The sequence below is a fragment of the Haemorhous mexicanus genome, chromosome 9 (genome assembly GCF_027477595.1).
Source record: "Haemorhous mexicanus isolate bHaeMex1 chromosome 9, bHaeMex1.pri, whole genome shotgun sequence".
In the NCBI taxonomy this organism is placed as follows: domain Eukaryota; kingdom Metazoa; phylum Chordata; class Aves; order Passeriformes; family Fringillidae; genus Haemorhous; species Haemorhous mexicanus.
This window is the reverse complement of record NC_082349.1, coordinates 11,866,731-11,883,193: the sequence shown is the minus strand read 5'-3', so window position 1 is coordinate 11,883,193 and position 16,463 is coordinate 11,866,731. Positions and strand designations below refer to the sequence as shown.

The window sequence follows — 16,463 nt, the reverse complement described above, 5'->3', positions numbered from 1 at the left end:
TAGGCTCTCTGCTTTATTTTCTGGGTTAGCTTACACACACTTAGGCTGTCATTTAGTGTTTTATAAAAACAGGAAAACAACTGAATATAACTAAACTGGCTTAGAAGCTGAATAATCAAATAAAGATTCAAAAATTCACTCAAGTACCACTCTGCCCTCTTTAAATACCACGTCTGTAGGACAGCAACACAGAAACAGGGTTACAGTGTCTTGCATTTCCTAAAAGATCTGAGCAAGAGTCCAACAAAAGAATACTGTTTTTATACCTAATCAACAGTAATGAGAGAATATGAAGAACTGTCATGTGCTTATTAGGGGAAATTATCAGATATTCTTTTATATGATGAACTAACACACTGTGCTGATAATTCTGTAGTGCACACTAAATTACAATTAAAGGCCTTTCTACTCCACCAGAATCTCATTTATAATCTCTTTGGAAATACTCTTCCTGCAGTTATTTCATTTATGCTGCTTTTATCTAATTATTATAATATTGGTTCTGAATCGTATTTTCTTAATGTACCCTTATTCAATTATAAAGTTATTTTCAAGTACAGTTACTTTATAATGCCAAATATATTGCTCTGCAGCCTTTGTCTTTCACCATGCTATTTAACTGGCAATGTTTTCTGAAGGTTTTTCTTAATTTCAAAATAATTTTTTTCCAAAAAACACAATACATCCAATTACCTTTCTTCTCATCATTTTCAAGACAGAAATGAATAGTCTGATCCTTGCAACCTTGCAATCATGCCTCTCTCTCCCTCCTTTGTTTATTGTAGGCACTAATGTCAAGAGCTCAGCAGAAACCCCCTGGGGAACAGCAGCCTTCTGGGATATACAATATTCTGCTCCTGCCCCCACAGGTACCTGAAGTTTTTCCCTTACGAATTATTTCCTACCCATGTTTCTTTTCATTTCCCCTTTCTTCTGTGCAGCTTATTCATTTATTTTCATCTCCCATTTTAATCCTCTTAGCCCTTCAAGTATGCTATCTGTGCCCTCTAAAGGAGTGGTTCATTCAGAGCAGAGCCTGCAGTTTATTGAAATCAACAGGGCCTGTTCCTCAGGCTGACTTTTGCGGGCATCTGAGTGCCCTTGATTCACACTGGGAGTTCAGGGTGCCCATGACTGAGTTCATTCTAAATTTGTTACAATGTCATTAATGGCTCAAATGCCTTGAGAATATTTCAGGACATGAGCCTCATGCCTGTGCAGAAAAAGAAATGCTTTCATCACACTCACTACAGGCCTCTGGCTCTGGATGGGTGATGCAGAACAAGAAAGAGCAGCTTGCCTGAAATTGCACAGCATGTGTCAAAAAAAAGAACAGGATCCTGGCAGTGTCAGGGAAGGAAGGGGGCCCTGGCTCCCTACTGCAGAACTGAAGTTCTGAGAGTGAAGCAGGAAGAGAAGCTGTTCCTCAGAACTGGGGACAGCACATGATCCTGCCCTGGATCACCCAAAGCACAGTCCAGGAAAGGAGGTGGCAGTGTGCATTCCTTGTGTCCAGGGCCTGCTCCTGGGGCTCATGGTAGCCAGGTTACAGTGCAGTTACAGCTTTGTTGACTTTCATGCCTTTGTAAATACTAAGCACACAGATAACCCTCTGCACGTTTCTTGAAGGGCTCAGATGCTTAATTCACCTTCTCACTTTGCTTTACTCTGGAAAACACAAACACATCATAACTGGCAGGGTATCTCCCCACTATAACTGAACAAAGCTCTGCAAGCAAACCATGTGGGGCATGACAAAAGCAGCAAATGCCAAGCACACGTTGCCTTCAGCTAAGAGGGTACAACAGTTTCCTCTAACAGTGGTTCTGCCTTTCTCATGTAGCCCAGAAAATGAGATCTCTGCTTGAGTCCACGACAGGATCGATCCCTGTTTGAGCTTTGGTGTGTATGTTTTGTATTTGTAAAGTAGAACATCTGACTGTGAGTTACTGCACAATAAACCTACCTCTTCATTTGTATCTAAGTAGGGACCCTGTGCCATTTTTTACAGCAGCATATTTAATAAGTAAAAACCAGAACTTCATTAAAAATAAATGTCTTTCGTGCTGGGAAGTCTTTAGTTTGAATGCCCATTTTCAAACATTATATGTGAAAATACTAAAGTACTGCAGTGGGTCACTTACTACAAATTTGATTTGAAGATCAGCCTACAAGTCTCATAAACAGTCTCATAAAGATGTAACTATCATAATAACTTTCCATTTTCCAGTTGCAAATATAAGATGAACTGTTCTGAAGCACCTAATGTATGACTAATGTTTATTTGTTTTACAAGAAGCTTTACAGCTGCAATGTTCCAAAAATGCTTAAATTCAATAAACAGCTATTATAATTCACTGAATGGTGGCATCTCCTCTATAAGAAAACATAACCTATCCATTTTAATTTTTCAGAGTCAGTGAAAAAAACTTTAATGTATATTACGCCAAAGTGAGATTTAAACAGTTCCTGCCTCCTCGAGTCTATAAACATTACATCCAGACTTGGGTATTCTAGGCTGATGAGGCAGTACTCCATACAAATCATTTTGATGTGTATTTTTTACTTATGTTACCAGTGATGTTATTTGGCACGTCATGCCACATTACAACTCACGAGGCAGAGGATTTAATGGGCAGGATTGTCCCTCTGAGCGAATCTGAAATTGGTATATATAAACTGCATTATTTTACTACTCTGTGACATCCCCTAGGTGTATCCATGTAAGTTCTCACCTGTCTTTTCCAGTCTCCCGTTTAAAAAGGTCATCAAATTGAAGCATCTTGTGGCGAGAAATCATGTACACTTTTAGCTGAGGCAGTATCTGGTTCATCAGCTGCAAGTTATTGTACACCAAGCCTTTGCCATCTCTCCTCATGTAGCTGCTCGGGCCCCAGAAGATGAACACAGCGCCGTGGCTCATGTTTAAGAGTTCGTTGCGGTTCCGTAGGATCCTCTGGATGCTGGAGTGCGCGATGACTCGCAGGCTGGTTTTGTTGCCCACGTCGTTGCCGTAGCCGCGCGTGGGCGCGTCGTTCATGCGGATGACGCACTCGCTCTCGTCGATCCTGCGCCCCTGCCTGCTGCCCAGGAGGTGCCCGGAGCTGGTGACCAGCGCGCAGCTCCTGCAGTGCATCTTCAGCGGCTGCAAAGACACACGCACTGTACAGTCAGCTGCAGACATCTCCCCCGTCCCTACACAGCTGTGCTTTACACCTTCATGGCGTATTTCACAGCAAAAACCTCAGAGCAATGTGCAGAAATCTCTCCCAGCAGTCTGCCCAAATAGCTGGGGACCCATTACCTGTACGAATTTGGGGGAAATATGGTGTCGATGCCCTTAGAGCTCCTATGAGGAGCTAAGCCCATTGTGTAAATCCTCCTTTCCACTGCTGCTTCATAAAAATAAATCACAACTGCCTCTCTACTCTTCCCAGCTGCTTAGGATTGTACTTCTTCCACTTGCTTACAGTATTTTTCTTATTCTTCCACTTCCTTTTTTTTTTTTTAGGAAATAATAAATCCTAAGTCTTCCTAAGTTCATGTGTGAATAGCTGTTCAACCCTGGGGTCAGGACATTTTGCTGTGGGAAGAGATTGATACCCTGGCCCAATGCTTCCATGCTATTTGCAAGTTGTGCCACAACCACTGTGGTGCCCTCATACCTCCTTTATGGTTCAACAGTCAGAGCTGGTCAGTAATGTCTGTGTGTATTTTACATGACAGTGAGTTAGTGCACTGAACTTTTGCTACCTTGTCATGTCATGTTTGAAAGTTACTCAGTAAAATGGAATGGGAAGTGCCTGTTCAGTGAGTGCTGACCTAATGGAAGCAGAAGAGTAAAACAAGCTTTCATGGAAATGAAAATGCATGATAAATCATGTTACTGAGTATGCCACCACCACAGGTATCAATTATAGAGGAGCATGTCACTATCTACTGCTCAGCTTGAGAACTAAAAGGAGCAAGGGTTAACAGTATTCCCAAAGTGCTACTTTCTAACAAGAATGCAATAAACTGTGAGGTAAATAAAGACTGTTTGAGGGTGTGCCTTGGTAGCCCTCCGGAAAATAATATCTTGCACTTGGTGTGCATCTTAGTGTCTTTGAAACACAACAAACAATGACAACAAATCAAAGAAACAATGCCCACCCACCCCCTGGAAAAACCCCAAACCAGCCCAACAAAAAAAAACATCAGATAAACCCCTGGCACAGAGACTGAACTGCAGTTGCTGGATCATTCTGATCTACATATATACAGGAATCCAATGACTACATCAGTCTGCAGTGAGGCACAGCTTAAAACTCTAAAGCTGAAAAGGATGCATGATGCAGGTTTGACACAATCTCAGGCACCTGTTTGAAAATGCTTTGGCCCTGAGTACTTGATAGGAATGTTTCACTGTAGTGACTTCGTTTTAATTTTGAAGGTATTAAGTGGCTACAGTTACAGTCTGAGATTGTTTTTTTTTCTGTGAGACTAGTTCATGAATGCTTAATGCTTTTTAATTAAAGCAAAACTAAGAAAAAGTATACAATCTGCACAGTGATTCAAGCAGTAAGCCTTGTATCTCCATCTCCCCCAATAAACAAAGTCCCTTTCACATCTGTGGACTATAATCCAGAGCTAATGGTATGGGTGAAAATGTTCATGCCTTTGTGAGCCAAGGTTCCTAATGTAGTATTTACATGCATTTTCCTTTAAGGTTTCATCTGCCACTTTGATCAATTACCTAGTGAAAGGCTGTAAGGTGAACTAGCTGCTCCACCACCATGCTCGGGAAAGCAAGACAAGGTGTTAATGAGGTTAAAGGAAATGTAGTCAGCCCCAGTGTGAACTTACACAGATTTGAATATCCACATAGCAAGGCATTTTCACCTAAACAATCTCTGCTGGTTTCTGGCCTACTGAGCTACAACTTCCCTGCTTCTTTTAAAAAAGCCTGCCACAGAATCCATCAATTGTTGGGAAACAAGGGAGCAGAGCTGTGGAAACTTTGGGAGGGGTCTGAGGCTACCTAATGAACATTAACACCCCCCAGAACATCTGTCCCAGATCTTGTTTGAAACATGTTCCTTCTGGGAAAAAGTCTTTAGACTGAAACAGTCAGCTATTGCCCAGACACTTCCTGAATGATGCATGGGGGCTGAGCCCTTGCAGCTGCTCTAGGCAAGTAATTTTCAGTTGCCTCACTCAGATTCCTTCAGCTGAAGTCTACAAAACTCGCACCTAAAAATTATCAGAAGAATTCACAAGGAACAGCCACAACATTCTCACACCAGCTGTTTATAATGCTTTGACAACAGTGAGAGCAAGGGGGAAAAAATGCCATTGGCTGTAATATCATCTCACTGGGAGGCAGCAGTGGCACCAGAAATGTCATCTATTTAAGCAATAATAATGGAAGCACAAGGCAGTTCTTTGGGATTGATGACCAGCTGGAAAAAGTTGATGGCCTGAGAATAACCAGGGGCCATTAAGCCAGAAGAACATTAACTCCAGAGAAAATGCTGTTACAGTAATTATTACAGTGATATTTTGGAAAAAAAAGCCAAGTGAAAAGAAAGCAAACCCCATGAAATATGAGTTATATTTCAGGAGCCTTGCTTCAAAAGGGAGAGGGTGAGAGGTAGGTGAGTTTTATAGCATCTTGTAAATTAATTACTTTGAAGTGTAACATATCATGCATGTAAACCTGCTGACATTGAATCGTACCCATTGTTAATAAGCAGCCACAGTTCATGTGTACCTGAACTCCATGGACAGCACCTTTGTGACAGGGCAGAGCACATGGCTACTGCTACAACACAGCTCAGGCACTTGGCCAGCACATGAGCCAAGTACTGTCCAAAAAAATTGCCCAAATTGCCTCTCAGTTCCAGTCATCTCAAGACACTCATGGAGAGAGGGAGAACAGAGGTTACAGTACAACAAGTTCACAGTGTAGAGCCCCAGAAGATGGCAAATCAGCTGGTGATTTTTGAGGACTGATGGGCTATCCCAAGGGAATGAAGGCAGCAGGGGAACTCTATCATGGGATAAAGCCCATAACAGCACCTTTGTCCTCTAAGTGCAGCTTTGCACAGCTACAAGTATTCCCACAGGCCAGACTGACTCCTGGCAACTCCCACTTCCAGAGATTAGCCCAGAAGTGCTGCTGCTCTATCACAATTGCCTGATTTGGTTAATGAAACAAAAACAAAGCCACGTTGTTTCTGTATTTTCCAATTTGAGGTAATTTGCTCTGTTATTGACTTTAAAATCTACGTTGTCCAATGATAGAAAAATGTTATTTTCAGACACTTTAATGCTCAACTGCTCGAGAAAAATAAATTGAAAAATATTGTTCCTGATACAAAATAAGTTCTTCTCAGATATAATTATTTTCCTTGTGATTAAATCAAAAAATTTTTTTGCTTATAGAAATCTCTTGATTTTAAAGCCAAGATTTAGATAAGACAGCTCTCTCCAGTAAAATCAGGAACACTGTAAAACACACTTTTTCTTATACTGAGAACTTAATGACCTACTTTTAAGACCCCTGGGTTCAGATCACTCCATTATCAATAGCATAAAAATTTCTGTTCTATAAATAAAAGCCAGAGTATTTTATCTTGGCAATGATGACCTGGCCACAAAACAACAAAACCAAATCAAACCAAACAAGCAAACCCATCTCCCCAAAAAACCCAAACCAAAACAACAAAAAATGACCTGCAGTGAAAACAGCTCACTACTGAGCTCAGGAGAAAAAGCAACCTGTCAGTTCATAAACATCAGCATTTCTCATGGATACATCTGGAAATATCACAGATGACTTCAAAGTGTATTGGGAGACAAGAGATACCATGAAAGGTTAAAGAATATCCAAAATTGTTTTGGATGGACGACCTTTAACTAAGCACTTGAGACAAAGTGCAAAATGTTTCTCTTGCACTGCAACACCTCTCTGGTTGGCCAGCGTTTGTCTTGTGCCAGAGCTGGGATTGGAGGCTACAGAGCTGCTCCTCTCTGTAGGAACCAGCCACTGAACTGCATTACTGAACCAACAGCCTCTCTGCAACAGCTCCCAGACTGACTGCACAAGTAAAAGCAGTGTTCCAAAGAAGACTGATGTACAGGAAAGCAAATCTGTTCCCATGTTTAACTGAATTAATTCAGTTGAATTCAGTATGTTAATGGTTGAAAATGCACACATAAACTCCGTAAGAGCCAGTCTTACTGGTTCAGGAAAAAGTGACCTTAGTCCAGAGCAGCCTTGCTTTCTCTTTTTGTTTCAAGGCAGGTGATTTCTTTGGGAGAAGTTTCATGTCTCCCCCACCTGGTGCCCACTGTGCCTGGCCTAAGCACAGCAGCTTGTGACACTCACTGTATGTTACCTCAGTATTTGCTTCATATGTTCCTTGCCTTGTGCACAGAACTTAAACAACATTTCCTACATGATGCTAATGAACCCTGAGTTCACACCATGTTCAATGCAATTTGTTACTTATGGCTTGCTCTTGATTGCTGTGTCATCAGCCACCAGCAAAACCACTAAATATTTAAGGCTTTGCCAGTGATAAAATATTTTGTCCTGGCAGCTTCCATTTTTCTTACTTTCATGTAGCTTTGAGCAGCTCTTAGGTTTCTCACAAGCTGCTGGCTTGGAACCACTGCTCTACCAGGCTGCCTGCTCCTTACCAGTGCTCCTTTCCCAGAGGCTTGGAGGACAATCCCCTGTCACAACTACATCCCAAGCTCTGCAGGAGCTCCAGCCATGCCCAGCCCACTGCTGGCACATCACAAACAGCTGAATGCTCCAGCTCTGGTGAGACCCTGTCATTCTGCAGTGCCCCAAGTGTAAAGCTGCTCATGCCATTATGTCCATTCCCCATGACAAGCTACATGTATTGTTTCTATCGGTGTGCCTCTTTCTTTAGTATTTTCCCTAAAAGATTGAAAACTGTAAGGCCAAATCTACTTTTCTTTGAGAGATTCCCAACAACCACCTTAAAGTAGAATAGAAACCCTGAGGCTTCACATTTGCCAAGTAACTTGTGTTCTGTAAGCCAATGCAGCAAGCTGTGGGGCTCAAGCTGTCTCATTACTGAAGCACAGCTGTGCACTTCAGAAGTGATTTCCACAGTGCAAGGACTCTGGGAGACATGATCCTATGAAAATAATGCAGGTTCCCTGATTATTTTTGGTTTGTAATATATTGATGGAACAGTACTTTCATATTACTATGAAAGGAATAAAAAATTAAAAAACAGACAAACAAACAACAAAATAAAAAACCAAACCAAAATCAAATAAAACCAAACAAACAAGAAAACGAAAAAGCCCAACAAAATAAACCCAAATACATACAAGGTTGAAGAGTTTGCTATTTTTCAAGTCCCGTCTATGAAATGATGCTATCAAGCCAGTCTTCTCTGAACAGTAGAAGTCATTCAGATGCAGATTGGAATATTGTAGGTAACATTTCTGTGTATAAAAAGCTGGAGCAAAAAACCCAAATTAAAACACCAAAAGCATGGTAAGAGTTTTCAAGTTCAACTTGCTGAGGTAAATGCCCTTTTAAAGTCCCTGTGAGTTTTGATTTTGTGGTGCCAAGTTCAGATCTAGAAGATTATTTTGCTTTGACCACAACATTTTCGCATGTGTATTCATACAGGGAGTGTAGCTTAATTTCTACACTCTGCATGCCAGCTCAGACTTCCCCCTCAAGTTTCATAGATTTTGATTATTTAGCTGTTATGCTCGATAAGAGCACCTTATGCAAGTACATAATGGTGTCCAAGAGGGGGAAAAAATCCTCTGAGCAAATACATTTATAATTATTGCTGAAGTACACTTTTGCAACATTAGAGAATTTACCATGAAAACAAATTGCATTATCCACTGAACTAAAAGCAATGATTGCCTTCAAAACTATATCCCAGTGAGTGATACCACACAAGTAAACAGAAAGGGTTAGGAGATACCACTTGCCCAACACTGTTAATCCTTATGCAAATCTGAATAACAAGCATTTGCAGTGAAACTTTGCAATTCAAAAAAGGTCTGGCAAGTCTGCTCATAGAGATAAATGCATGTCTGTTTAAAAAGATAAAAGATAAAAACAACTGAATTTCTTATTACTTCTCTTTGTTTCTTGGGCTATGGAGCTTGAATATGCAAATATTGTAGAAACATTAGCATTGTCATTTCCATTGATTCCTCTGAGATAGTTCTATAACTGGACTCTGCCTTCAGATACTGGATAAGACAGTGAAATAGCCAAACTCCAGCACATGCATTCCTCACACTAGGGATCACAGCACCTTATGCTGTATTCTGCCAAGGAAGTGATTTTTTTTTTTCCCCCCATGATACCCTACTGAGGGGCATCTGCAAAACCTGTAGGAAAAATGTAATAATCCTACTTTGAAACGGTCCTTAAATCTAATTAAATTTCAGAACATACAGCAATATTATGAAGAGGGAAAAAACCCAACAAATGCACTCCACAAAGCTTTCAGTGGAGCAATTTCCTTAGAAAAAGTCCCGTTAAGCACATTAGTCAATGAAGAGTCTTCTGCTTGTGTGAAGTGTTTTCCGGCACATTAACTCGTTTTCAGGGGACTGCCTGCTAGTCAAAGCTTCCATTAGATTAATTAAAATATGGCTTCTCTCACTGGAAAGAAAAGGCATGAGTTTGGTTACAGGACATTGACCACCTATAGGAACTGAGCCCTTTCTAGTTACATAAAATCCATGAGCAGGAGCAGCAGCACAGGAAATGAACAACAGGGTAACTTTTGGAATCTGGGGCACATTTTTCTTCTTACTTCAGAAGCATGATTACCAGGTGCTGATGTTTTCCCCTAAGCCACCTGAAGTGAATATAAGGTGCAACCTTGCAAATTGTCAGCACATATAAAGCTAAGATTTAGAGAGTAGTTTCCATCCTGAAACCTATAAATGTGTCCCATGAGGAAGATTAGTATCAATCATAGGCTTATTGGAGAGGGAGATAGGATACAATGATAACCTGAAGCTATCAACCAGAGTAATGGTCTCAGAAGAAAAAGCAATCAGAGAAAGAAAAGAATATCCTCAGTGAAAGGCAGAACTGGAAAATCAGGCAAGAATGTATCATGTTGATGAACATGAACTGTTATACAAGAGAGAGTATCATATGAACAATACATAGGCTCTAAAGAAATGGTTACTGCCTAATGTTTATCTTAAAAGGAGTGCAAATAGACATCCATATTACATCAAACTGCTTTACTTTTGTTCTGCAGCTAAAGTACTTGCACTATAATAAAATAAAGCCACGGGCATGGTGTCTTAACTATGCAAATTTTTATCACTGAAGTGTCAGAAAAACAGAAATTATAATGACCTTTGGGAAAAGGATTGGACAGTTTGGAGGTTTGCTTCAGAATGTTTTCACATCAACTTCTCTGCTTTGCTTTGGTATGTTTTAGCAGTTCTTTCCAGTTCTAATACTTCATGTGAGTATGCCCTCATATGCTCTCTCTGCACCTGTCATGGCTATGCAGGATATTTTTTGAGCTCCAAGCTTCATAAGGTCCCTTTTTTAATCTAACCCACCTTTGAAGCCAGGCATCACTGATCTTTAAAGTTTGTGCCTAAGTTTTAAAATTCAAGCACTTTTTTCTTTCTGTGGCACTATCTGGCTCATCCAAATGCATCTCAACTCTCACTACAACTATTATCTCTACAAGGCAATAACGTGATGGGCATTGCAAGGACAAAGCAAGCCTTTCCAATGGTATCCAGTTTTAACAGAACTTAGCACAGCATGCAGAGCCCCGAGAACAGGCCAATGAAATATAAGACCAAATCTCTAATTAGAAAGTTACTGACCCCCCCCGGAGAATTTTTCTAAAATATATTTTGTCTTGTATTTCTCAACCTGGTTGAAGTAGAGTAAAATAAAAAATAATGCTCCTTATACCTTTGAAAGGCCTTTGTTCAAAAATTTTATTCAAATGTCTTTCCTTCAAAATCTGTCAAAAACATTTAGCCTCGCGGTCCTTTGATTCTCATGTGGTAGCTCCATGTAATCTTCATCAGTCTGTTTTATGTAAACCAGGCTGTTCTATATCCTCTTACTTCTGTCCCTCTGGCTTGGCAGCACACCAGAAAAAATTAAAGAAAGCAGATTTAAACCCTCCCCCCACCGCAGAAGATATTGAATCTGAATTTTAAATGTTTTTCTGAGGACGTATCAGATTCAATAATACACAAAGTTGAACCACCTCCACAGCAGGATCCCAAGGCAGGCTCCATAATCACTGGCATATTGACACCAAAGACAGATGCTGGAAACAGGTATTGGTAGCTGAAGTGGCCAAAACATCCAGGCAACTTAGGAGGGACAGGTTGCAGAAACACACTGCAAATTTCTCTCATGCACATACATAGAAAAGAAAAAGAGACAGCGTTTTGTGCTGAAGTATTTGTATATTTAGTTTTGGACAAAAACCAGATGCATAGAAAACATCTTGAAGACAGACATATAAACGTTTGTGTATCTGCAACTATGTATCCTTACAATTTTAACTGATTTTTGAGAATTACATTTGAAAAAGAAACATTTTAATTCAGGGGTCAGCTCTTTCAGTTTTGGGGGTTTTGTTAAAAGGTTTCAAGCATTCAAAATACGTCTCTCCAATTGTTCACTATTACCACAGTCCTGATCAGGAGACAAAAATAAACACATTTATCCAATCAGGATGTTTGTATTGAGTCTATTTGTCTGCATGCAGGTTAATATGAACTTAAACACTTTGTAGATGGAAATATTTAGCACCAAAATGAACCTGTCAGCGAGGGTTAATTAGACAATCAAGGACAAGAGCTGACAGACAAGAGTCTGCCAACATGGCATTGCTGCTCCAAAGAGGTGCTCTTCAGTTTACAGCAGAATGTCCAAGCTATGGTCTGTGTGGGTGAAAAGGATGAGGTTAACTGGAATCTCTGGAGGAACCACTGAAAAAGGCTGGCTGGAGAAAAAAGAAGGTCTCCCCCAGGGGAAGGTACCCTGGGCTGCAGGGCAAATGAGAAGAAGGAGCCCTTAAAAAAACTGAGCCAGGGAAGAGCTGACAGCAAGTCAGCTAATTACAGGGCAAGAGCAGGGACCGACCTTGCTAGAAGTAAAGTCTATTTCAGATCTGTGTATTTCACAGATATTTATGGCACTGGCTTGTGGATGTGGCACACAAATGCTTTTATTTATGCTTTACCCCAAGCATGATTCCCAAGCACTTAGTTCACACTCTTCAGTAATATTCCTTGCTGAAAGATGTAACTGATCTGAAACTGGCAAATTGACGAAACTTAAAATCACAGCTACTAATGCATTTGGTCAAGGAATCTGAAGTGTAGGAAGGTGTGCCAGAGAGAAGCAGGAGGCTGGTTTAAAACAGATACTACAGAAATCAAGAAAAAAGGAATCACCTCTTAGTGAGCAGCAGCAGAAACAAAACCTTCCTGCAAAGAGGTGCAATGTGGAGTCCCGGAGTCACAGGGGATTTCTGAGTGCTTTATACACTTTATCTGCTTTGTATTTTACATTATTAGTCCTAAATTGTACTCCTTGGATGTGATGTGTGTGTCATTTCAGTGCATTTTACCTGACAGTGGCATTGAACAATTTCTCCTCAGTTCTTCCTGGGTTGGGGGGGGGTGGAGTGTATTTCACTGGATCACTCCCTGGATCCATTTCACAATCAGAACAGGAGGCAAAGAGAAGTCAAAAGAAGGCAGGAACAAAAAGAAAAGATAGGTGGATGCACAGCACTGCTGTCTTCAGTAACACTGAATGCACATAAAATTCAGCCCACATTGCTATGATAAGATGGGTAACAGTGGCAGTGGTGATGGAAAAATGACAAGGAGAACATGGCAGCGCAACCAAGAAGTTCCACATTGCAGATACTTTTACAAAGTACCTCTCAATCTTTCATTGTTTAAAAGTCACCATTACTGATGCCTTGACATCTGATAACCTGTCAGCAGGAAGTTTAAAATTCTGTAACCAATGTTTGCTTTTCAGGACTCTGTACCACACCTGGCTGCAGCCCAGGATTCTTCTTTCATGTGAATGAACTTGTGTCAGCTTCTTCAGAGCAACAGGCATATTATAAAGTAGTTTTTCTGCACTGGACATAAAAGTTCATCTTTCCAGCTTTACTGCCCCAAACAATGCTCACCCATCTGAACAGCACACTTTTACAAACTCAGACCTTCTCTAGAGCCACAATTTCAACTGTTGGGACAGGGGGCAGGATATTGTCTTCTTGCAAGGGAGAAACACTGGAGCGTCAACAGTTTTTTGTATGGGAATCTGCTGCCCTCATGCCCACAGTCCTGGTGCTCTTCACTCCTGGCACTCCCTCGGAGCCCTGAGTTGTGCCCACCTTGCTGTGCACAGCCTGTGCAGGTAAAGGTGCCAGCTCCCAGCCTGCAGCACCCTCAGCAGGGCTCTGGGCAGTGTCCCCGTGCCTGCACCGGCACCACGGAGCCCTCAGAACCCACTGGAGGCCACCTGCAGCCCCCAGCCCTGACACTGATCTCACCCAGCTGGCACACAGGGACAAACACATCTGCACAGGACAGGGCACAGGGGGACAGTCTGCCAGGAGATGGCACGAGAGCACAATCCTGGCTCAGTCACAGGCACCGGGAGCCCAGGAGAGCCCAAAGCGCTGAGGAGGGACAGCCACTGAGGACAGCTGGCAACCTGACATCCTGAACACCAGGGTGGACAAAGTGGGAACTTCACCTTGGGCAGGGCAGTGCCTGCACTGTGTCAGCCCTGAATATTTCCCAGATTTGCACAACTGAGGAGAAAAACAGCATCCTCCCAGGAGAAAGGCCAGCTCCTGTCAGCACAGCACAGCACAGCCGGGAGGAGCCTCTGTCCTGGAAACCCACATTTGAAGAAATGCAGCCAAACTCCACTGATGTGTCAGCACTTAATTACAGCTGGAGTGAGGCTCAAATCCTTCCCTTTCTGTCGTGTGTTCTGCTTCCAGAAACACGCACTCAGAAAAAAAAGCAACAGTGCAGGATTTCTACCCCTCAAAAATAATAATCATGCTACAGCCCTACTATTATAATTAAACAGAAATTAATTACATTTTAGAGAAGGGGACAGGTTCCAAAGGCTTAGCTGGTTCCCTTTTTAATTACTGTGTAATATTGTGAACACAGCAAAAATCTTCTTTTTATCATGCTAAATGTGCTGGGGGTTATGTTTGCTTTAACAGACTGCAAAGGATGCTACATTTGCATTTAATTAAAAAATAAGTTATTAAAACAGTTTATTTTGGTTCATTGTATATTTACTTAGCATGTGGATGGTTTCGAACCAGAAATAAGATTTTTTTTTTCAATTAGGTGTCAACAGACACCTGGGAGAGCACATAAAACCCATGTATTTTCAAAAGAAAGCTTGTTAATGCAAAAACATTTGGCCTGTCACAACTAGATTATTTTGAACATTCACTTTTTTCAAAGGAATCAATCTCTATCCCAAAAGCTAAACAGTATGTTACCTTTGTGACAGGATCAAAATAACACAACCTCAGAAACTGGAACATGTGCAGAATCCCCACACCAAGTGTGAGCTGCCCTCCAGCCCAGAGTTATCTGAAGAAACAACTCCTGGGGGTGGATGGCATCGTCTCTTCCAGCTGTGGAAGGGCATTGATGGCTGGGCCTGCCAAACCTGGCAGAGCGTTTGGGAGAAAGAAATTCTAATTTTCAGCTCCTGAGCAGCCTTTCATGGGAATCGGGCAAAGATTTTGGCAGATGCAAAAAAACAAATGTAGGCATCCAGTTCACTTGAAATTCAGATGAGGAAACAGCAAAGCTCATTTATGTGCTTTCAGGGTTAGTCAGCAGCTAAGCAAAGATTTTTTTTCTAACTGAAACTTTACATTAAGGTTTAGGAGTAGAGCTTTAACTGGGTTAAGTCCTGCTTTACACACCAAAGCTATTCACTGGATCTGTCTCTGGGTTTCTGTATTAAATAAAAGTCTTAGGGAACCATTTCTTCATAGCCACACATCTGTTTCATCACTCCTTGGAAGGCTACAATACATCTGCCATGTATTTACTAATTACCAGTAAATCACCAAAGTTGGAAGTGTCAGAAGCATATCCAAAAAGAGTTAAAGTGAAAAGCTGAATATTCAAAGAGCTCTGGGGTTAAATTGTGTCACTTTACAGATGAACCTGCAATCTATGTGAAAATAAATGATGTATAATGATTACAAAATTTGAAATCAAATCTTCACGTGGGGACAATTCAATAAGGTTAGGTGATTATAGGACTATGCAGCAGCATCAGTTATGGAGCCAGAAATAGTTTCATGTCCCTCAGAGGCTACAAAAACTCTGCATTGCTTTATTCACCAACATCAGAGGGCATTCACTTTCATCTAATAGTCTGGGGGGGGGGTCTCGTCTGGAGGGGAAAAAAAATAAATAATGGAAGGCATAGGCCCAAGAAATAACTGGCAATGATCCCAACTTATCATCCAAGCTACCATTTGCTCTGCCAATTGATGGGAAATGAAGTGTGATCAATTCCAGTCCACTGTACATTGTTCCCACTGACTGACCTGCCAACTCTTTGATTGAATAATTAGCTAAGATATCAATATCTGCCATTTTGCACAACGCTCGTAAGACAAAACCCTTAAGTTTTCAGAAAATGGACAATCACCACATTATCTGCAACTTTACATTTTCTTTCACATTTGTGACTAAGCCTTGATATTCCAAAATATGGAATAAAAACGGAACAGTACATAAGAAGTATTAGAATCCAGGAGCATGAAATCTAGAGGTCAGTGTAACCCCTGAAGTAATACAACATACATTTTTAATCTTACAGATGAATAATAAGCCATATCAAAAAGGATTAGATCTGTGCTCCTCATTTACAATAGTTCACTGTAAGTAGCAACCTATTTTCCACTCTCATACCAGGGCAAGAAGCGTTAACTCAGGTGCTGGGTGGTGACTGACAGCAACGCTGACATTTTAATAGCAGCTACTGTTTAAGAGCACTATCACCATCTTGTGCTTCTTAAATAAAGATTTAATCTACTTTTGATGCAGCAGAGCTTTGCAGACCTGGCAATCTGCTGTTAGGGCACATGGAAAGGTTTCTTTACTCCCATCACCCAGTCCCACACCGGGTGTGTAACAAGCTGTTCCAAAGCCATAAATTAGGCTCAGCAAGGCACTGCCTGACATTATACTTTACATTACAGTCCCAAGCTTGAAGTGCTAGCAAACAGAGACACTACACTTACTGTTCTATTTCAGACATAAATGGTGTTAACTTCAAACACAAATCAGTTATTCAGTGCAAAAGTGATACATGACTTGTAAATTGGACCCTTTATAAGTATTTTGGCATTTCTAACTTTAGTTCACACACA

General features: G+C 41.1%; 1 protein-coding gene across 1 annotated transcript in view; it reads right to left on the bottom strand.

Annotated features, from left to right (window-relative positions):
* ST6GALNAC5 (ST6 N-acetylgalactosaminide alpha-2,6-sialyltransferase 5) overlaps positions 1-16,463 on the bottom strand; it is a 68,803-nt gene that overhangs the window by 11,028 nt on the left and 41,312 nt on the right. The window contains exon 3 of the mRNA XM_059854047.1: positions 2,736-3,145. Within this exon, the coding sequence (XP_059710030.1) occupies positions 2,736-3,145 (410 nt within the window). The remainder of the gene's footprint in view (positions 1-2,735; positions 3,146-16,463) is intronic.